A 21876-nucleotide genomic window follows, 5' to 3' on the forward strand; every position below is an offset into this window, starting at 1 on the left:
ACGTTTTTATTTATTTTTGGGACAGAGAGAGACAGAGCATGAACGGGGGAGGGGCAGAGAGAGAGGGAGACACAGAATCGGAAACAGGCTCCAGGCTCCGAGCCATCAGCGCAGAGCCCGACGCGGGGCTCGAATTCACGGACCGCGAGATCGTGACCTGGCTGAAGTCGGAAGCTTAACCGACTGCGCCACCCAGGCGCCCCAGTAAATATTTTTAATATGAATGACTTAATACGCGTTTATTGTTTTTTGTGGACTATCCTGTGTGAGAAAGTTTAGTTCAGATCCAATATGGCTATGTACTGAGAGACCTGGCGAACTTGTTGCCTTTTTCCTATTTTTGGGCTCTTCATAAAAATTTCGACTCGGGGTGCATTTCATTAGGCTGTTTCCTTCAAGGTTCAGTTTCATCAGCAAAATGGGGCCAGTAGCAACAGATGCTTGTTTCTCCCGTTTTCTATCACTCACTCCTTCTCCTGGGAAGGTTTATTGTGTACACTTTCCTCTGGCTAAAAAGCAACCGTGGGGGCAGTGAGATGCCTTTACGGTCTTCGGGTGGCGCGTCCAGTGGGGACAGCGAGCAACTCCTCATGCCTCGCCCGTGCCTCCCACGTCCGGAAGCAATCCGGCCCCATTTCAGCGACGAGCCTGCCTCAGCCCCTGCGAGCCTCAACCCCGAGCGACCTCTCGTTCCGAGGCAGCGCTGTGCCTCGGTGCCACCGCTAAATAGGCTCGGCACTGCGCAGGCTCCGACTCGGGCCGAAGGGCCCGGCCTCCTTTTGGCCGCCGCCGCCCGGCTGCCGGCTCGGCGCTGCACTGGGGGCGGGGAGTCTGATGGGAGACGCGCGCGGCGCTGAGGAGGCGGCGGCCCGGGAGAGGGAGCGGGAGAGGGACTGGGCGCGGGAGGCGGGAGGCGGGGGACAGGGGGAGGCGCCGCCGCCGCCGCCCGCCCCTTTCCACTGGGGAGCAGCTGCAGCAGCAGGAGCGGAGCAGGAGCCGCGCAGCCGCCGCCGCCGCCGCCGCCGTGGGATGTGGCCGGCGCCCGCCCCGAGCCGCGCCGCCTCCTGAGTACCCGCCGCCACCCGAGCCGCCGCCGCCGCCGAGCCGTGCGGGGCCAGGCCGCGCCCTCCACGGGCGCCCGCCGGCTCGCATGCCGAGGGGCTCCGGGGCGTAGCTGCGCGCCCGGCGCCGCCTCCGGGCTCCTCCGGCCCCGCCATGGGCTGCTGCAGCTCCGCCTCCTCCGCCGCGCAGGTGAGGGGCTCCCTCCTCCCGGCCGCCCGCCCGGATGCCTCCCCCGCGCCACGCAGCTGGTGCCTGCTGCATCCCGCCGCCCGAGAGCCTCCCTCAGCCCACCCTGCACTCCGGAGACCCCCGCCCCCGCCTCTCCCTTGCGCCTGTCCCGCAGGTGCCCCCGCGCTGGCTCCGCGGCTGTCGTCTCGCAGCCACCTCTGCGCGGCCCCTAGTAAGCCCCCCAGCTCTCTCCCTGGCGCGTCTCCGACTTGGCCTCCTCTTCCCAGTCACACCTGAGCGGCCTGTCCCGCCCGCCTGCAGGTAGAAGCAACACAGGCGCCTCCTCTCTGCCCCAGGTGGCACCCGGTTCCCTCGTCTTCTGGGCCTTGCGCCTCTCTTCCCATCTCCTTGGAGTCTCCCCTTTGCCCATCCACCGGCTGTTTTCTGTGCTCCGTGGCGGAGTACCTCCAGCACGGGCTCTTCACCCTTCTTCACTCCTTTCCAGTTTCTGCTCCATTAGGTATTCTGTCCCTTTCTCTTGCCCGCCGCCCCCGACACCAGGTTCAACTGTTTTAAGCGAGTCCGGGAGCCCTTACGCGGCCCACGTCCCAGATCCAACCCGCTCGCCTTGCACCCCATCCCCCCTTTGTGCCTTGACCCCGGGCACCGCGGCCTCTCCGCACACCGAGGCCCCTGCGGGAGCGCTGAGACTAGGCTGGGAAGGAGATTGGGCACCTGGTGGGTGACGGGAGCGTTACGGAAACTCCCTCTTTGTTGCCAGTGTAACAGGAGGAAGAGGTGCCGAATTTAGTTTTTCTGTGGGCACTGGCTGAATGTTGTCGCTGAGGGCTGAGATGCAGAGATTTCTCCCAGCGTCTACCCTGCCCCCATCCAAATTTCGCTAACCTCCCTCTCCCTTTGCCGATCCGAGCCCTTAACCTGGATGGAAATGTTTAGACAACTGTATAAGGATCAAATGTAATAGAACTTGACTGCTGGCCACTAATAACTGAGAGGACCTGTTTGTAAATTACCTAATTTAGTGGATTAGTGAGTGTATTTACAAATACGATAAAAAGCAATCAGGAATACTGCATCAAACTGTCTGGTGGTGGTGTATGAAAAATAGGCTCTGACAATGCATGGGATGTAATCTCACAGTTTCATTAGCGTAGAATTTAACTGTGGTCTTTGATTTGTTTGTTTTGGGGGAGACAAGGGCTCTTGTTTTTAGAAATAAAGGCTGGTTGGTTTTTGGTGAAGAAAAATGCTAGTTTGGAAAAAAAAAATTCCTCCAGAGATCTAGCATCTGTGGTAATGCCAGAAGTGTTTTGCTGCTGCTAAATGACTATATATAACTCAGTTTTAAATAACCTGCATACTTGTTCTGAAAATCTGAGATCTGTTAGAAAATGACTAGAATTGCAGATGAATGGAGGACATTTATGTTTTATCAAGTATCCAACCTATTTGTCCAGTTCTTTTTTGGAGTGTTTGCTTACCCGTGTTTTTTCCACCCTCACCACCCGCCCAGGATCGTGGTCAGGCTGATTGGTTTAGTTAGTTAAACCTTCCCATTCATTTGGAATAACAAATAAAACTACATGTAGTGATGTTAGGAAGGAGCGGTCGATAAACCAGGGTTTTCATATTAACAGTTAAAGATGTGGGATTACACAATACCTTTCAACTGGTTAGGGAGTTTTGGGGGAGGGGGGAATCTAGTTGAGTGCTATTCATTTAACATTTACTTACATATTATTTTCGCCAAAAAAGGTGTTTTCATACTGTTTTCTTTTAAGCACTGGGTTACTTTACATCTTCTTTTGGTGGTGAAATGCCTTTAAGACAGGAAATTATTGATAGTTTATGGATGGCTTGAGCAGTTAAAATTGGGAGGGATGGATGCTGGACCAAAACTCTGCTTTAATCACAGGTCTTGAATTTGGCTAGCTCCACATCTTACTTTTCGGAGTGCTGTCTGTCACATGCATTTTCTTTGCTGTTTCCTCCTCTTGCAGCCACTGCTTCCTTCATGCCATGTTCTACAGACAAGATGTATGTCATGCACCCTGAGGGGTGCATTTTTTTTTTTTTCCTGTAGATTCCTATAACCAATTGGCAGCTGTCACATGCCTTTAAGTTCAGCTTTAGGGACTTGTAGTGTTCAGTGGAGCATTGAGGAGCAGGTTTTGTGCCAAAGAGCTTGTCATTTTTTTTTTTTTTAATTTGATATTTTGGCATTGTTCTTCATTTGTGAAATGTTACCAATCTGCTGGCATTTTAACGCCCCTTTCAGGAGTATCCTCGGTTTTAGAATAGTATCATGTCTGTCTATGTTGTGTTGAAACAAAACAGGGATGCAACTTCACATCACTTTGAACCTGTGTTAGAGGCCTCGATTGATTGTATTTTTAGGCAGAATGTGTTTCTTTCATCCTTTCTACTGGATTGTAAGCTTCTTGAGCATAGGAACTGCTTTTGTTTTGTTTTCTCCATCTTTGTATCCATTGCAGTGCCTCACCATACCTTGTACAGAATAGTTGCTTAGCAGTAGTCAATAAACAGAATGTATCTACACACATTTGAACATCTGGCTGGCAAGTAACATTGAATATGAGTCCAGCCCTGACCCATGTACTGTTTGACTTCCTTGGGCTGGTTGACTGATTCCACCAAGCCATCCTCTTTGAAGCTCAAATTTAAACTGTTTAAGTTAAAATTGACCTGCCTTTCCTACATTCCTTCCTACTCTATCAATGGTACCATCAGTTTGCAAAATTGAGCAGGCTTTTCCTTTTCTCCTGGTGCTCTGCTCAGTGCCTATATTTTAGTTGGAGCAGTGGCTGTAACATCTTTAAAAAGCTTGTCTGCAAACTCTAATGATAACCTGCATAGCACATCAAAACAACGTGCTTCGGGGTACTCTGCGGTTCAGCTTAGCTTTTCTCAGTGGTATCGTCAGCAATTTTAAAGCCCTGGCAGGTTTTATCAATGTAAATATAATGCGTTTCCTTTTTGTAGTAGGGATTCGCTTTTGAAATGTAATTTATTTTTCCTCATAGTCCCTTGCTATGTTGTAGACTCTCATAAAAGAGTTTATGGTCTTCCCAACTGTTTCATCTCTTGTAATCTGTCCTGGTGTTATTTCCATTTTCTTGTCAGTGTCTGGATATCATTATTTGCCATCGAAACAATTATCCTGTTTTAGGATTTAGATCAAAGCAGTGTCACATTCTATACTAACTTACATTTCATTGCTGAAGGAACAAATTATTGGCAAAATAATTTGTGCTGTATTAGGTACGTACATCTAAGAATCTTAAGAATATGTACGGAGTCAAGGACTTATAGAACTCTTAATTACGATTTTTATTAGTGACCACTACAAGTTATTTGCAGATATTAGAAACTGCTCAAAACAAGCCAACCCCTGATAGCCTTTGCCTAAAAATCTCTTTGAAGGGAACATAAAAGTGAGATAGTCTTGAGTTTCTTTTTACACGCACTAATCTTCCCTAAGACTCTTAAAATTTATTCCCAACTCTCCATAATTCGTTTGTTCTGTTATAACCTGACATAATTTCTATTCTTGTAATGTTAAACTTCAAAGTTCACTTGTAAATCTTCAGATTTATGAAATGTTCTTTCCCATTGACAAACCAGTTTGAATGAAGCAGGCTTTCCAAAGATTACTTAGCAAATTGCTGTAAGTCTTTGTCGTTAATGGCTAGATCATTATTTCTCACAGCAGTGCTTCGGAGGCCAGGAGATTTTGCAAGTGCTCTGAAGTGCTGTGTCCTTTGGTTCTAACCTTAGAAATTGTGAGAAGGATGGAGGAGAATCTTTCTGGTTGAACAAACCACCCCTTGTCTGACTTGAGGAGGAATTGTACTTGTCTACTGTCATGTTCCATGGTCCTCAAATAGAGAGCTATAAATTTAACTGTCTTTCTCTAGCTCTTACATCTTGTCTGGGGAGTGATGAAAAACAGTCAAGTGCTTCACTAACACTGGTTAACTTTTGAGTATGTTAACTGTTCCTTAACAGATTTTAATAACCCTGTAGTTTCTGTCTGCTTTGTGGAATTTAAAGTCAGATGGTAAAAAGGGCATTTGAAGAGTGTAGTGGGATTTCCCAACAGAAACTAAATTGTTCCATTAAAATATGTCCAGCAAAGCAGACTTGGTCTGACCGGGATAAAAAAAAAAAAAAAAAAAAGTCATGGCGGGGGGGGCATCTGGGTGGCTCAGTCGGTTAAGCGGCCAATTCTTGGTTTTGGCTCAGGTCATGATCTCACTGTTGGTGAATTGGAGCCCCGCATCAGGCTCTATGCTGACAGTGTGGAGCCTGCTTGGAATTCTCTCTCCCTCCTTCTCTTTCTGCCCCTCCCCTGCTCATGCTCTCTCTCTTGCTCTCAAAAGAAAAAAAAGTCATGGCATGAGGACAGTTTTTTCTTCTTTCTTCTTCTTCTTTTTCTTCTTCTTTACTAACTATGCTGTTAGTATAGGAGATCCACTCCTCAAAATATGTAAACCAAAGAATGTCAAAATCGGAAAATACTGTAAAAATGGTAATGCTTTTTGTATAGCTATTTTCCACAGCCATTTTCAAGTTTTAATTTCTATGGTAACTCTGAAGTTGACTGTACTTTCATTTTACAGCTAAGGAAATTGAGACTTGGAGTTTAGGAAACCTTGGTTGAAGTCAGAGCTCCTGAGCAACAGATCCAAACTTTAACCCTGGTCTTCTGGATTGCAATCCTGTGTTTCTCAGTTTTCACATGCACACTTCCTAAATCTTAAATTGCAGCTCACTCTATCTTTAGAAAAGATCCACTCAGTAAAATTTTGAATTAAGGAATTTCCAAGTTGAATTCATGCCACCATTTTGAACTTCCTGCTGTTCCTGTCTGTGGAACAACATCATATAATATAGCAAAACTAGTCTAGCTAGAATGTTCTCAGACTTGACAAATACTATCAAATACTATTTGATGTGTTAATCCTATCATTTAGAAGTGTTATTGGCTTGGGAGGATATTTATAACAACACATTGTATATTCTACTGGTGATTGGTTAATAGCTATTTTTCTATATATCCCTCTACCCTTCCTCTCCTACCTTCCAAGAAGAAAGAAATATTTCCATTTTGTAACTTTGGCCCCGATTTTTGGGACTTTGGGGGATAGTAGAGATAAACCAGTGCTATTATCTCACTTTCCTGTTGAGCTAAACTATAATTTAGAGCTATGAAGTACTCTGAGGTCAGAGAAATCCATTATCAGGTAGTTGGGACTAGAAACTAGTCTCTTAATCTCTTGATCTTTCTGTAGTATAGTTAATTCTTAATGTTTTAAGTCCTATCTTTGCAACCTTAGCTGTACATTGGAAACGCTTAGAGAACTTTAAAAAACAGTGATGCCTGGGTCCTACTCCCCGAGATTCTGATTTCATTGGTTCAAGGTCACTGCCTGGGCACCAAAAATTTTAAAAGTTCCTCTGATAATTCTCCTGTGCTGCCAAGGTTGAAAACCACTGCGAACATACCCTTTCTTTAGGTAATTGCATCTCCTCTTATGGTTTCAGTTACAATCTGTATGCTGACAATTCCCAAACTGAATTACTCAATTGGAAGAAACTCTGTCCTGGCCTCTGATCCTAATATCCAACGGACTACTTAGCATTTCCACTAGAATATCTTATAAGCAACTCAAACTCAGCATGTCAGAAACTGAACTCAAAATCTGCACACATACACATGTCTTTTTCAGTATCTCTGGTTCACTGAATGGTACCAGTATCCTGGTGTGGAAACTGGAAACCTGAGACGTGCAGGAGCCCACCTGTCATTCTTTCGTATCTTGTGACCACATTTTGCTTATTTTACCTTCTAAATTCTACCGCCACCACCACAGTCTAAGCCTCCGTCATCTCTGGCCAGAAACTCTCTCCTGGATCTCCATGTATTATTCATGCTCCCTTCAAATTTTTCTCCATATTTCAGTCTTAGTGATCTTTAAAAAATCCAAAGCTGATTGTGTCCCTGTGCTACTTGAAACCCTTTAATGGTTTCCAGTTGGTTTTAGGACAAAGGCCAGAATCTCTGACCTTAGCCAACAAAGTCTTTGTGGGCTGGTCTCCGTCTCCCCTGTGTCGTTGTGCTCTCCTGCCATGTTTCTCCTTATTCTTTGTGGTCCAATCTCACAGATTCTTCAGTAGATTGTATTCCTTCTCCTTTTAGGACTTTTTCCACCTGCTATTCACTTGTCTGGAAGACCGTTTTCTCCCTGGCCTTTGGCGGGCTGCTACTCATCCTTTAAATTTCCAGCCTTAAAGTCAGTTCAGTTCTTTGGAAAATCCTCCCTTGATGCTTCAAACCATGCCATGTCTCCTTATTAAATTCTCATAGCCTTATGTATTTTCCCTTTGAGTGCTTAAAGCAATAAATAATTATACAGTTGATATTGTCTGGTCCATTGGCAAAACTATAGCCCATGGACCAAATTGGGCAAACGACCTGTTTTTATATGGCTTGCAAGCTAAGAATGCTCAAAATAGTGTGTGTGTATGTATTTATGCATATATATGCAAATATGTATAATATATATTTAATAAAAAAGGTCAATCCATGATAAATTTATTTGGTAAAAGTTGTATGAAATTTGACTTTTAATTGTCCACAAAGCTGTTTTTTTTTTTTTAAGTTTATTTACTTATTTTGAGAGATACAGAGACAGCATAGCATGAGTGGGTGGGGGTGGGGGTGGGGGTGGGTGCAGGGAGAGAGAGAATCCCAGGTAGGCTCTGCTGCCAACATTAGAGCCCAATGTGGGACTTGAACCCACAAAGCCACGAGATCATGATCTGAGCCAAAACCAAGAGTCAGAAACTTAACCAACTTGGCCACTCAGGCGCCCCTGTCCCAAAGTTTTTTTGGACCTGATCCCGTTTATTCGTTTATATATTGTCTGTGGCTGCCTTCATGCTATGGCAAGCTTGAGTAGTTAGTTGTGACAGAGACTTTCTGGCCCACAAGTGTAAATATTTACCCTGTGGCCTTTTACAGAAAATGTTTGCTGACCCCTGGTCTAGACTGAGCTGACAAAGAACAGGACCATGTCTGTTTTGTTCATTGCTGTTATTCTCTATGCTAGGCTGGTCCCTGGTACATGATAGGTGCTCAGGGAATGTTTGAACAAATTAACAAACGTTCTCTTTCCTTCCATGGATGGATGTGGATGAACTCCTACCTTAGTAATTCTGATGTTTTAAAATTCAATACAAAAAACTTTTTTAACGGGTTAAATACTTTCAAAGAAGGTTCTCAGCATCTTCAGCAACATTCTTAAGCAGATTGTTTGTTGCAGGTGTATATCTCAGGTGTGAAGCAAGCAGACTTACAGAGGTGTGGTGCAAATTCCTAGGTCAAGGTGGATGGGAAAAGACTGGTCCACTCAAATAATGGACCAGTTGGATTTACAGTGCTGACGTTTTTATAGCAGGCACAAATGGATGGGACTTTATGTGTAGTGTTATAAAGAAAAAGTGTTTGGACTGGTGAAAACTTCAGTCATTAGAGAGGCATTGTTATTTCTACTGTGGGAATTCACTCTGGAAATGGTTGAAGTTTCTGGCACGGTAATATTTTTTCCCTTTTAGTACTTTTTGTTTTCTCATGTATTTGGAATATAGCATAGCATTATACTCCAATTTTGAATTTATGCATTGTATCAAACTTGGTACTCTTTTCAAAAGGTGATTTTTGAAGGTAATTTGCATTTTTCAGTATCTTTTAATATACTTAGTGGTGGGGGGGGTCTTATTTATTTTTATTTTTTAATGTTTATTTATTTTTTTCAACATCTATTTATTTTTGGGACAGAGAGAGACAGAGCATGAACGGGGGAGGGGCAGAGAGAGAGGGAGACACAGACTCTGAAGCACGCTCCAGGCTGTGAGCTGTCAGCACAAAGCCCGATGCGGGGCTCGAAGTCATGGAACTGTGAGATCATGACCTGAGCTGAAGTCGGACGCTCAACCAACTGAGCCACCCAGGCACCCCTTAGTTTTTTTTTTTTTCCTTTGATAGACTCTTTTTGATTTCATATCAGTTGTGTAATAGGATTTACTCAAAAAACAATTGATAAACCACTGGAATTTATTTTTTGTGTGAAAATAATATTACTCTTTTTAGCTGTTCTCTACAACATCCTACAACCAACTATTTAGACACTTATTTAGTAAGGAAATTCTTAAAAGCCATTTTTAGTCTGGGGTGCCTGGGTGGCTCAGTAGGTTTAAGTGTCCCTCTCTTGGTTGCCATGAGATCAGGCCATGATCTCATGGTTCATGAGTCGAGCCCCACATTGGGCTCTGCACTGACAACATGGAGCCTGCTTGGATCTTTCTCTCTCTGCCGCTCCTCTGTTCATGCTCTCTTTCTATCTCTCAGAAAAAATAAAATAAAAATCTTATTAAAAAGAGCCATTTTTAGTCTAATATTTAAGGTTGCCATATATACTGAAAATTGTTAAACAGTAAGTGTTTGATTTCTGGATACATTTGTATAATGTAAAATAAAATAGCAAACAAAAATAAAAATTGAAAATAGATGGTTGTTTCTAGATGTTGAAGTAGCAGTGAAGGTATAAAAGTTTGCTTTTTTTCTGTAGCATGTGATGATAATGATCCTGTAAGATTTTTCATTATGAACTTCTTAAAGTGATTCAGCTGTAAGAAATAAAGAAACCTTAACTCTAAATAGCTAAAACATTAAAGGATTAATCTCACATAAGGTGAGAGGTACAGTGGCTTCTGGGTTGGTTACTTTAGTGGCTTGATGATGTCACCAAGGACCTGAGTTTTTTCTTTGCTTTTTTTTTTTTTTTTTTTTTTAATAATTTTAAAGATGACCACTTCTCACCTATTTGCCCTCAGGATTCCAAGATGCATGTGGCTCTTTCTGCCTTCTTTTGCTGAGCTGACAACTTCCTGGGGTTTTCCTTTAGTAGAAGTTACAGAGGGCCGCATACTCATCCCTAGACAATTTCTAGTAAGGGAGAGGCAAAGAACCCTGTAATTGGCTTAGACTAACCAGGATTTCCCTGAGTCCAGTGGAGGGCGGGGCAACACCAGAACAAAATTAGAACGCCAGCAGCGGTGCGGAGGGTGGGGATGGTGACTCCACAGTCCACCAATAGTACCTGTTACATAGTTTTGCTATTTTTCTTCTGCCTATAAAGTCACACCTCTGCAGTGTTTCCTAACATTTTGCTTATAGCTCCATTATAAGACTTTTCACAGTTCAGAGCTGAAAGTCACACAATTATCTTCCTGTTCTCCCAGTAATACTGCTCCAGCCACTACGGAAGTCCTCGTCTAGCTCTTTCCCCCACCCTACTGCCTGTTTCCTGTTCTGAGCTTCAGGATAAAGAAGACCATTTAAGGTTGGGATCATGGTTAAGTAGCTAATTAATATTCTCACAGTTAGTGATCCCCAAAAGAATCTTGTGGGTTAGTTTAACCTCTTCCCTGTAGCTCTCAATTTCTTTTCTGCCTCTTCTAACCTCTCACTTCTGTGTGTATTAATCTCTATTTGGTACTCCTGTATCTTCCCCAAAATTTTCTTTTTCCTTCCTATTCTTCTCACCCCTCCCTGATGCACTTAAGGAGTCATAATACTGAGTGGGATATGCTAGGATAGAGAAGGAAAAAAAGAGAGTATCTTTTTTTCTTTCTTTTTCCCCCTCCTGTTTAATTTCTTTCTTTTTTTTTTTGTATAAACAATAATAAAACTGAAGATTCACATCATTCTTTAGAATATCTATGATATAAAGAGCTCATAAAAAATGCAACAAATAGCTCATTTACAGAAGAGGAAATAGTAAACTAATATGTAAATGTGTTCAACTTTGCTGATAATCAAATTAACTGAAAGCACAGAGACACTCTTACACCTGCAACTTTGGTAAAAGTTAACAGAATATTAATTGCTCATGTGGTTTTGACTCAAGTGTACTTTATTGATTCGCTGAATAAATTGGAATGACTCTCTTGGGACATTGTTTGATGACATACATTAAAAGCCATAAAAAGCAGTTGACATCCCTTATTTAGCAATCTAAACGTACAGTAAATGCTATATGCAAGAATCTTTCCATTTAGCATTATTTATAATAGCAAAAGAGTTTAATTTTAAGCAAAATAGTTTTGGTGTAAAATTTCTTTTTTAGCATAAAATTCAGTTGTACTTAGACTATTGTATGTGTCTCATTTTCCATCCCGCCCTTAATGATCCCGTCCTTAATGTGTAAGTGGCCTTCTACCTTCCTTGTAAGACATCCTTTCTGTTGTGTTACTCTACAGGGCTGTTAGAATCCATAGAATTGAACACCATCTTATACTGATTGTGGAGTGTGGACTGCATAGCCAGACGACATGGGTTTGAATCTCAGCTCTGTCACCAGCTGGGTTATTTGGGCCACATTCTTTAACATTTGGTGCCTCACTTTTCCTAGATGTAGAATGGGAACAATAATAAAACCTATCTCATAGGCTTATAGCAAATTGCACAATCTGTGAAAATATCTCAGACATTATGATATTAATGGAAACTAAATCTGGCAGATGTCCTTGTATCCATTAAGCCTCCCCTAAAAAGAATCCTCTTTGGGTTTTGGAAAAGTGACCCTGACTTTCAGAAATTTTAAATTGTGTCAGGAAGGTGAAATAAACAGCAATAATAACGAGAGGCTAAATTGGGTGCTTAGGAATTTAGGGAATGAGGAAATCAAGAAAGAATGGACTAGTTGGTTGAGAGGGCTTCCTGAAATGACCCTGGATCTAGCCTTGAAGGATGGGATTTTTTTAATTAATTAATTAATTAATTAATTAATTAATGTTTGCTTATTTTTGAGACAGAGAAACAGCACAAGCAGGGAAAGGGCAGAGAGGGAGGCACAGAATCCAAAGCAGGCTTCAGGCTCCGAGCTGTCAGCGCAGAGCCCGATGTGGAGCTCGAACTCACAAATCACAAGATCATGACCTGAGCCAAAGTCGGACACTTAAATGACTGAGCCACCCAGGTACCCCGAACAATGGGATTTAGAAAGAGTGGGAGAGTAGATAGATTTTAGTAGAATGGTGGGGGGGCATTCCAATGAAAGGAACACCTTGAACAGAAAGACAAGGAAGCCTGTAACTTACTGCATGTCCCATGTCCACATGGAAAAGAGACCTGGGTAGAGTAGACAGAAGAGATGTTACATGTAGGGAAGGCATTAATATTTGAAGGCGAAGGAGATAGGCAGCCATGGAGGGTTTTTAGACTTAAGGAAGATTAATCTGACAGTCTTGCCTGTGCTTGAATTGGGAGAAAGGGAAACAGATGGCACCCAGGAAGCTGTTCACTAACTTGGACCAGTGTTTCTCAAATGGGAAGCAGAAGAGATACTATAGAATTGAAATAGGATAGACTTTCCTGACTTATCTGGGTATGCCCTCATAAAACCAGTTTAGAATGCCATGTAATGGAAGAAGGGTATTATAATTGATAGGCATCCTAAGTAGAGATGGAGAGTAGTATGTGGGGGAAGGAAAGATGAATTTAATTTTGTCTGAACTGAGTTTTGATACCTCCATGTAGCTAGCAATTTCCCATAGGCAATGGAAGACCCAGAACTGGATTTCAGATAATGCTTTAAGTCATGTGCATACATAGAGATGCTTTTGGGATGGGTGATCTCTGAGAGGAAGGAAAAGGCATGAAAAAGGACGGCAGACAACTAGGGAATGAGTAATGACTGCTTATTCCCTATCTGCTCTCATAATAAATTTCATTTTATTCTCACAACTCTCAGAGGGGTACTAGTGTTAGCCCCATTTTACAGATTAGAAAGCTGAAGCCACGAAAGCATAGGCAGTTTGCCCAAGTTCCCCCAAGAGTAAAGCCTATAGGAGTTCAAAGCATGTACATTTCCTACTGCACTACTTTCCTTTTCCTCTGCTGGACTGAAGACTACTACATTAGAATACTATTTAAATGTACCTCAGACACCACTTTTCTGTCACCTAGAGTCAGAGTTTGCGTGTACTGTTTACCCTCGCTTTAAAGTTGTGTGTGTGTCAATGGAGTACTACGTGGCAATGAGAAAGAATGAAATATGGCCCTTTGTAGCAACGTGGATGGAACTGGAGAGTGTGATGCTAAGTGAAACAAGCCATACAGAGAAAGACAGATACCATATGGTTTCACTCTTATGTGGATCCTGAGAAACTTAACAGAAACCCATGGGGGAGGGGAAGGAAAAAAAAAAAAGAAAAAAAAAAAGAGGTTAGAGTGGGAGAGAGAGCCAAAGCATAAGAGACTCCTAAAAACTGAGAACAAACTGAGGGTTGATGGGGGGTGGGAGGGTGGGGAGGGTGGGTGATGGGTATTGAGGAGGGCACCTTTTGGGATGAGCACTGGGTGTTGTATGGAAACCAATTTAACAATAAATTTCATATATTGAAAAAAAAATAAAGTGTGTGTGTGTGTGTGTGTGTAGGGGACGGTGTTGGTTTTAAATCAATGCACCCCAAACTAGAGGTCCGGGGTGACAGTTTGGAGCAGAGTCTGTGGTCTGTGTTAAGTGGTGGTTATAAATCTCAGGCTCTAGGGACCCTTAACTGCTGTGCATTTCCTCTTGGGCCCTTATACAGTTTCTTCTAAAATCGTAAGTCTGAAAGGACTATCATGGCAGTAAGTTTACTAAATGTGACTATAATGGTGTCCTTTTCCCCAGAACTCAGATTCTTTTTTTTTTTTTTAAGTTTATTTATTTATTTTGAGAGAGAGTGTGAGCAGGGGAGGGGCAGAGAGAAAGCGAGAGTGAGAGAGAGAGAAAGAATCCCAAGCAAAATTTGCACTGTTAAGGCAGAGCCCAATGTGGGGTTCAAACTCACGAACATGAGCTCATGACCTGAGCCGAAGTCAAGGGTTGGACACTTAACTGACTGAGTCACCCAGACGCCCCCCCCCCCCCCCACCAGCCCCATCACTCAGATTCTTGAGAATGTAGTTTTAAATAAAGAATATATGTTTATTTAGTCCGTCTTTGGAGATCCATGGCCTCCAAAAGGGTTAATGTAATTGATGCAGGTATTATTTAATACTGAGTACCAACAAGGCTCTGGAGAGCACTAAGAAAGGAAAGGGTGAAGAAAATGGCCATGTTGAAGTTGACTTTGTAGCACAAGTGATTAGTATGCACATTAGGATCAAATTACAAAGGTAGAGATTTTCACCACCAGGGCAACAGTTGGATTTTTTTTTAAACGAAATTGTACTTAACAACTCAGCATATTGAAGAGTTTTATTCCTTGCTTGCTAGGCTCTGATGTTTTTTCAAGTCTATTTTGCATGTGATTTTGTATTTTCATGACAAGTCCAAAAACATCAAGCACTGAATGAAAATTCTGAAGATACCAAGTTTCTAGGTCTAGCATATTAAATATATTTTGAAACTAACCATACTTGTACATCAAGAAAAAAATTTTGGGGTAGACACTGGTGGTTGAAATAGATTTCAGTTATGAAAGTTTGCAAATAATACTTTAATATTTTCATTTTAAAAGTGCATGCAATTCTATTTTGTGGTGAGTTTTTTAATTATTTTTTTTTTAACATTTATTTATTTTCAAGAGACAGAGCATGAACAGGGGAGGGACAGAGGTGAGAAGGAGACACAGAACCGGAAGCAGGCTCCAGGCTCTGAGCAACCTGTCAGCACAGAGCCAATGCGGCGCTTGAACCCACGAACCTTTGATCGTGACTTGAGCCAAAGTTGGACGCTCAACTGACTGAGCCACCCAGAAGCCCCTGTGGTGATAATTTTTAAAGGTTTATAGTTTAGTCTGAGAATGTGAGCCAAGAGTAAGTAGAAAGGCATGTTTCTCTTGAGGTAGTAAGGAGCAAACAGAGCAGGGAGCTCAGAGGCAGGAAGAACACTTCCCCTGATCTGCTACTTACTGGGCTCTATGTTCCATGGCTCGTGCTATGTTCCATGGCTGGTGCTCTCTCTCTTCCCCTCCCCCGCTTGCTCTCTATCTCTCTCTCTCAAATAAAACAAAAACAAAAAAACAAAAAAACTTGTTTTTAAATATTAGCAGAACAATGTAAATAAATTTCAAGTCACTCAAGTATATTGTGATAATATAAAAGCCTTCATGTGAATTGTTTCTCAGATTTGTATTTGAGATCTCCCAAGAAGTTAGGGAAGGGTTAGTAGTTCAAGAAAGGACCCTTTAAGTTTGTAACTTGGGAATCTGGACTACTGTGAGGCCAGCTGGGCCAACAGAGAGGGAACCAGCCATTTGTGCTTGAGGGTTTTCTTCTCCTCTCCCCTGGGTCTGCTGCTGAGACCTGAGGGACAGTTACCATTTTAACTTAACACTCTAAATGGCCATCCAGAGATGGGACATGGTGATTGAATGCTGTCTTGTTGGAGAAATAATTGAAAGTGGAGATGATGTTATGGGGGCTAAGCAAATAATAGATCCTCAATAAGTGCTTATTGAATATATGTGATGGGGGGATGGGGTATTCAGAGACTAACATTTTAGTGTAGGATGCTAATGATACCTGTCAAAATTACTATTAAATATAACCTATGGTGGAGGGAAATGGGAATGAACCTAAAAATTACAATACGCCATTAGTTGAATTTTTTTGTTTTGTTTTTAATGTTTATTTATTTATTTTGGGGAGGGGGGGAGGCAGAATCGGAAACAGGCTCTAGGCTCTGAGCTGTCAGTACAGAGCCCCATGTGGGGGCTCAAACCCATGAGTAGCGAGATCATGAGCTGAACTGAAGTCAGATGCTTAACTAACTGAGCCACCCAGGTGCCCCTGAAATGTTTGTTATGAGTTAATTCTAGTGATTGTGAACCTAACCTTGTTAGCATGTATTTCTTCATTATAATGAAGTCTTGGTGAGGACATTAATATTAGCTAGTCAGGGGGAAAAAAAAGAGCACATCATAAACTAGAGACCTCCCGGCTGGTACACACCTAAGTATGCTAGGTAATCAGCACTGGTTGATAGATTTATGAGAAATGGAGGCTTCTCTTCCCTTCTGCCTCCCCCCTTCCACTCCCTCCCCCGTCTCCCTTTTTTGTTTTTACTGGTTCACATTGCAGAATGCATGATGGAAGCTCTTCTAGCCCATCTTCGCAATTCTTGTCTGGGAACAGAGTGGGTAGAGCTACACATCCTATATATTTTGTTCAAAGTGTGACTGGAAGGCTGGAAATTAGCACAGTAAAAATGACCGCTGCCCGTGACTGTGGCACAGGAACAAGGAAACTCCGGGGGCAGTGGGAAAGCACTGAAAAGAAAAAAGTAAAAGCATCAAGAATGTTGGTAAAATAAAGAGGAAATTCCATGCCAGTCACATTCTTGGTTTAGTTTAATGTTGACTGGCAAGGGTGCTGCTCAGGCTACTAAGTACGGCTTTAACCAAGAATGAGACTTTTCTTCTTGAAGTATGCAGTCTACAGAGGGGTGTAGGGGCTTCCACAGTGGTGGAGTATATGTGCATCTCTCTTTTCTTTCTTTCTTTCTTTGTTTAAAAAATTTTTTTTAATGTTTGTTTATTTTTTGAGAGAGAGAGGGGGAGACAGCGTGAGCAGGGGAGGGTCAGAGAGGGAGACACAGAATCCGAAGCAGACTTCAGGCTCTGAGCTATTAGCACAGAGCCCAATGCGGGGCTTGAACTCACGGATTGTGAAGCCAAAGTTAGGTGCCCCACATCTCTATTTCTTAAGCCAAAAGTTACACTCGTTTGCAGTGTGTAAAGCACAGATAATTTCTTGGTAGATTCTAAACTAGTTTTTAAAAATAAGAGCTAGTAATACGAAGGGCCCCAAAGGAACATAGACATTATTTTTGAAGTATGATCTGTGTCTATTCTTAACTAGTTAAGGGTGGAGTTCAGTAAACTTTGGGATAAATTTATTGTGTCTGTAGGCATGATAGTATCTTATTACACAGTGAGAGGAAAAATACTGTCCTTCACTAGAAAATAAAGCTTCCCTGAAGCCTGTAGACAAGGCACACTGACTCTTGAAGCAGGTCCCATAGAAAAGATGGTACCTATGGTATGTTTAATATTTTTATTCCGGCATTGAAATGACCAGCATTTAAGCTAAGGTGTGATTTTTGTTCTTTGGTAGCACAAGTAATTGTATTTACAACAGAGCAAATCAAAGGTGTTTTTTCTGTTGTTCACTAACCTCTGGTGGCTCTTTTGCTGCTCATTCACATGTATTGACTGAAGTCCCAGGTCTCTGTCCTTCCGCCCTGCCAGGAAGCCCAGGTACTCTTGTCTCATACTGGAGCTGTGGTCCCACCCAGAGACTCATACCCGACTGGGTACCGTAACCTGTTTAATGTCCCATGGCCACCGAACCACAGGGCCCCCAGTGTATTCTTCTCTTGTCTCTTATCACTACATCAGACCATCTTTTTTTCTTCCCACTTTCTCCCACTCAGATGGGCATTTTCTCTTCTACTTTGTATTTACACCTCATCTGCTTCTGAAAATATGTGATTCGTAACCAAATGTAAATATATTTAAGACTTTTGAAATGAAAAGTCAAAGCTAAAAGGGAGAGGTGGTACAGAAGGAAGAGACACCCACGTGCTAAGTGCCTACGCTTATTCACCTACCGGAGTTTCTAGCCCTACTATAGAATGGTACTAATTCAAAGGAGATTATTACATGGAATCCTTTTACAGAATCCCACAACTGGCAGGCACTTGAGGTCTGCAGCCCAGCCCAAGGGGTCATATCCACTAAGTGGACGTCATTCAGGCTCTGCTTAACTACCTCCATCAGAGAACTCACTGCTTCCTGAGATAGTTAATTCTGCTTTTAGGCAGTTAGTAGAAGTGTCTTCATTTGTGCACGCCTGAGCCCTTATATGTCCATGTAACTTTACTGTCGGTTCTGATTCGGCACCTTTCAGCCAGATAGAATAACTGAACTGAAGATAGAACAAGTGAGATCAGCCTTCAATGTGTGCCAAGTTTGTGTGTGTGTATTTGAAACTTAAAAAATCCTTAATTTATAGAACCACTTCTAAAGGTCATGATTCCAGATCCTGTACTATTCTGGGCTCCGCCTCTTTTCCCCTCTTATGCTTTGATTTTTAAAATTTATTTTCCATTCCTATCAAAGCTATATATGCATATATTTTTAAAGAGTCAAACAGTTCTAGCATGATTTTTTTTAAGTCTCTCCCCCATTTTCTCTTGCCGTGAGGCCATCACTTTCAAATCTTTGAACAAAATCTTTTTGCTTTTCACTCTGTATATCTAATATGCTTATATTGCTGCCTCCTGGTTCTTCGGGTTTTGGCATGAATTTTGGCCTTTGTTATGGACAGTGAAAATTGAGCTGTCTTGGCAACACCATTCTTTGCCCCATGCCATGTGCATTCTTCTTGTCCCCATTACCCTTCTGTGTAGACATATCATAATTTTGTTTGGATCAGTGTTCAGTCTTTACATTATGACTACCTAAGTGCTCTTCACAGCTGAGTCATGTAATATTTCATCAATCTTACATAAGCTTTGGTTGCTCTTGGAGATAATTGGCTTGTTTTGCTATTTATCTGGTTTTCTATGTACATAACAACTGATCCACCTCTAAATTCTTGCCTAGTTGTGTGAATTTCTTTGAGTCAGCTCAGATACTCTTTTCAATTGCAGTTTCCCCCCTAGATCTCTCTACCATAGCTCCAATCTGGGCTGGCTACTTATCAGGCCTGCTGCAAAGGTCTTAATTGGAGATTTCCCTTCATGTCATACTAGGGATTGCCTTAGTCTATTGTGTGTTGGATTCCCAGTTACCTTGATCCCATGTACTTTTAAAAAATTTATTTAAACAATTTAAAAAAATGTTTATGTGGCTTTTTTTATTTCATGAATCTGTGTAAGGGAAATAAAGGAAAGGAGAGAAGAAGGTGAAGTAGAATTGGAGGAAGAAAACATTTTTGCTTTCAGACTACAAGGTCTCCGAAGAGTTCAGAACATGTGTATGCTTGGAATGAGACCAGAGAATCTGGTCAACCTAGGGATTCAAATGCACTTACCTACCTCTGCTCCAAACTCTTTGGCATGGCATAAATACAGATCCAGATCACCAGGAATCTAAGGCGGAGGGATCACTAAGGGCATGGGTGAGAAAAGAGGCTGAAAACAAAAGAATTGGTTGACAGTGTGTGTTAGGAGTAGGTAGACCCTCTGATCTCTTCCCTAGCCAAGCAACTAGATAACATACTGCCTTACAATTTTCTATTTTTATGTGTGACCTTAAGGTCTGATCCATTTGAGTTCACTTTTGTGGAGGGTTTGAGGTACAGGGTGGGTTTTTTGTTTGTTTGCATTTTTGTATATGGGTATCTCATTATTCCAGTATAATTTGTTGATAATGCTATGATTTGGGGCATCTGGGTGGCTCAGTTGGTTAAGCATCCGACTCTCAATTTCAGGTTGGGTCATGATCTCAAGGTGGTGAGATCGAGCACTGTTCGAGCTCCATGCTAAAGGCTGAACATTCTCTCTGCCCTTCCCCCTGCCCTGCATGTGCACACATTCTCTCTCAAATTAAAAAACGAAAGGAAAGAAAAAGAAATGCTATACTTTTCCACTGAATTGCCTTTGTACCTTTCTCAGGTATCAACCATATACATGTGGTCTATTTCTGAACTTTGTATTCTGTTTCATTCATCTGTTTTATGGTAGCTTTTTACTATATATTGAAATCAGATAGTGGGATTCCATCAACCTTTTCCTTCTTTTTAAAGAACTCTTTTGGCTGTTATAGTTCTTTTATCTTTCCTTATACATTTTGTTTTATTTTTATTTTTTGAGAGACAGTGCAAGTGGGAGAGGGGCAGAAGGAGAGGGAGAGAGAATCTTACGCAAGCTGCATACCCAGCCCAGCATAGGGCTCAATCTCACGACCATGAGACCATGACCTGAGCCAAAATCAAGAGTTGGATGCTTAGCCAACTGAGCCATCCAGGCACCTCCTTCCTTTATATGTTTTAGAATCAGTTTGTCAGTATCTACAAAAAATCTCTTGCTGGGATTTTGATTTAGCTTGTGTTAAAACTGTAGATCAGTTGGGGCTCCTGGGTGGCTCAGTTGGTTAAGCATCCGACTTCAGCTCAGGTCATGATCTCGTGGGTCTCTGAGTTTGAGCCCTGCATTGGCTCTGTGCTGACAGCTCAGAGCCTGGAGCCTGCTTCAGATTCTGTGTCTCCCTCTCTCTGCCCACTCATTCTCTGTCAAAAATGAATAAATGTTAAAAAAATTAATAAAAACAACTGTAGATCAATTAAGGAAGAATTGTCAATAGTGAGTTTTCATATCTGTGAATATGGTATAGTTCTCTGTGTATTTAAGCCTATGGTTCTTTTCATCAGTGTTCCTGTTGTGGTCTTTTCCAGGTTGGTTTATTCCATTGATTTGGTAAAATACTCCCCTCTATAGCCTCCTGAGAAAGGATGCTTGTGGTAATTTTTTTTGATACTTTGCATATCTTTATTCTTACCTGATACCTATTTTATATTTGGTTGGATGTAGAATTCTGGATTGGAAATTATTTTCCCTCAGAATTTAAGATGTTTTGTTCTTTTGTTGTCTTTGTCTTTAGGGTGGCTGTTGACTCTGTTGCCTTTCTGATTCTTGATTTTTTAGTATTAAACTTGTTGAATTCTCTCTGGAATCTTTAAGAATCTTCCATGTTCTGACATTTTTCAGTGATGTGTCTTTTGAGGAAGGATCTGTTTTCATCCATTATGCTGAACACCACGAGGCCTTTCAGTCTGGAAATTTGTATTTTGCAGTTGGGAAAATTTTTCCTGAATTTTCTTTGATTCCTTCCCATCTGTTTCCCCGTTCCTTAATTTTCTAATTTTTTTCTTTCATTTCTGAACTCCTTGTCTTCTATACCACATTCTGGTAGATTTTCTCAATTTATCTTTCAGTATTTCCATTCCATTTTTATTTCTGCTCCGAGTTCTTAATTTCCAAGGGTATTTTACTCTTAAAAAAAATTTTTTTTTATGTTTATTTTTTGAGAGAGGGAAAGACAGACTGCAAGTGGGGGAGGGGCAGCGAGAGAGGGAGACGCTGAATCCGAAGCAGGCTCCAGGCTCTGAGCTGTCAGCACAGAGCCTGACACGGGGCTTGAACTCTCAAACTGCAAGACCAAACTGCATCTTCTGTTCATATATCTGTGTGCAAATACATGTGCATTTCTTTTAAATTCACTTTTCTATCTGCACCATCTCTTTCTTACAACTTACTTTGTTATGTTGGTCTCTGCATTCATGTTAAAGCTTTTCTTAAATGTCTGGTAATCTTAGCTATCTGTTCATTATTCAAGTACAGTGCTGTAAAAGATTGTTTGAAAATACTGTATTCATTTGGGAACGGTTGACTGGGCTTCACTGTAGAGTGGTCTGTTTCCTTGGGAAATGCCAAGTGTCACTATCTTTTGGACTGGTCAGGTTTTTCCAAAGAAGTCTCTTCCTGTCTTCACTTCCTGAGACAGGAAGGTGTTATTAGTCTGGCTGCCAAAGTTCTGGGA

At 41.9% G+C, this 21876-nt stretch overlaps 1 protein-coding gene across 3 annotated transcripts in view; it reads left to right on the forward strand.

The window, feature by feature from the left end:
• Positions 1–931: 931 nt before the first annotated feature.
• Positions 932–21876, forward strand: part of SLC44A1 (solute carrier family 44 member 1) — a 202905-nt gene continuing 181960 nt past the window's right edge. For 2 of the 3 annotated variants that reach the window (XM_086683631.1, XM_086683630.1), the window contains exon 1: positions 936–1251. In XM_086683631.1, coding sequence (XP_086539757.1) covers positions 1216–1251 — 36 coding nt within the window. In that variant the 5' untranslated portion in view covers positions 936–1215. Of the gene's footprint in view, positions 1252–21876 lie in introns of all 3 variants that reach the window. The other variant, XM_086683629.1, reaches the window with a different exon arrangement.

This window comes from Puma concolor, chromosome D4, assembly GCF_028749965.1.
Source record: "Puma concolor isolate L17-30 chromosome D4, mPumCon1.1.hap2, whole genome shotgun sequence".
Classification (NCBI taxonomy): domain Eukaryota; kingdom Metazoa; phylum Chordata; class Mammalia; order Carnivora; family Felidae; genus Puma; species Puma concolor.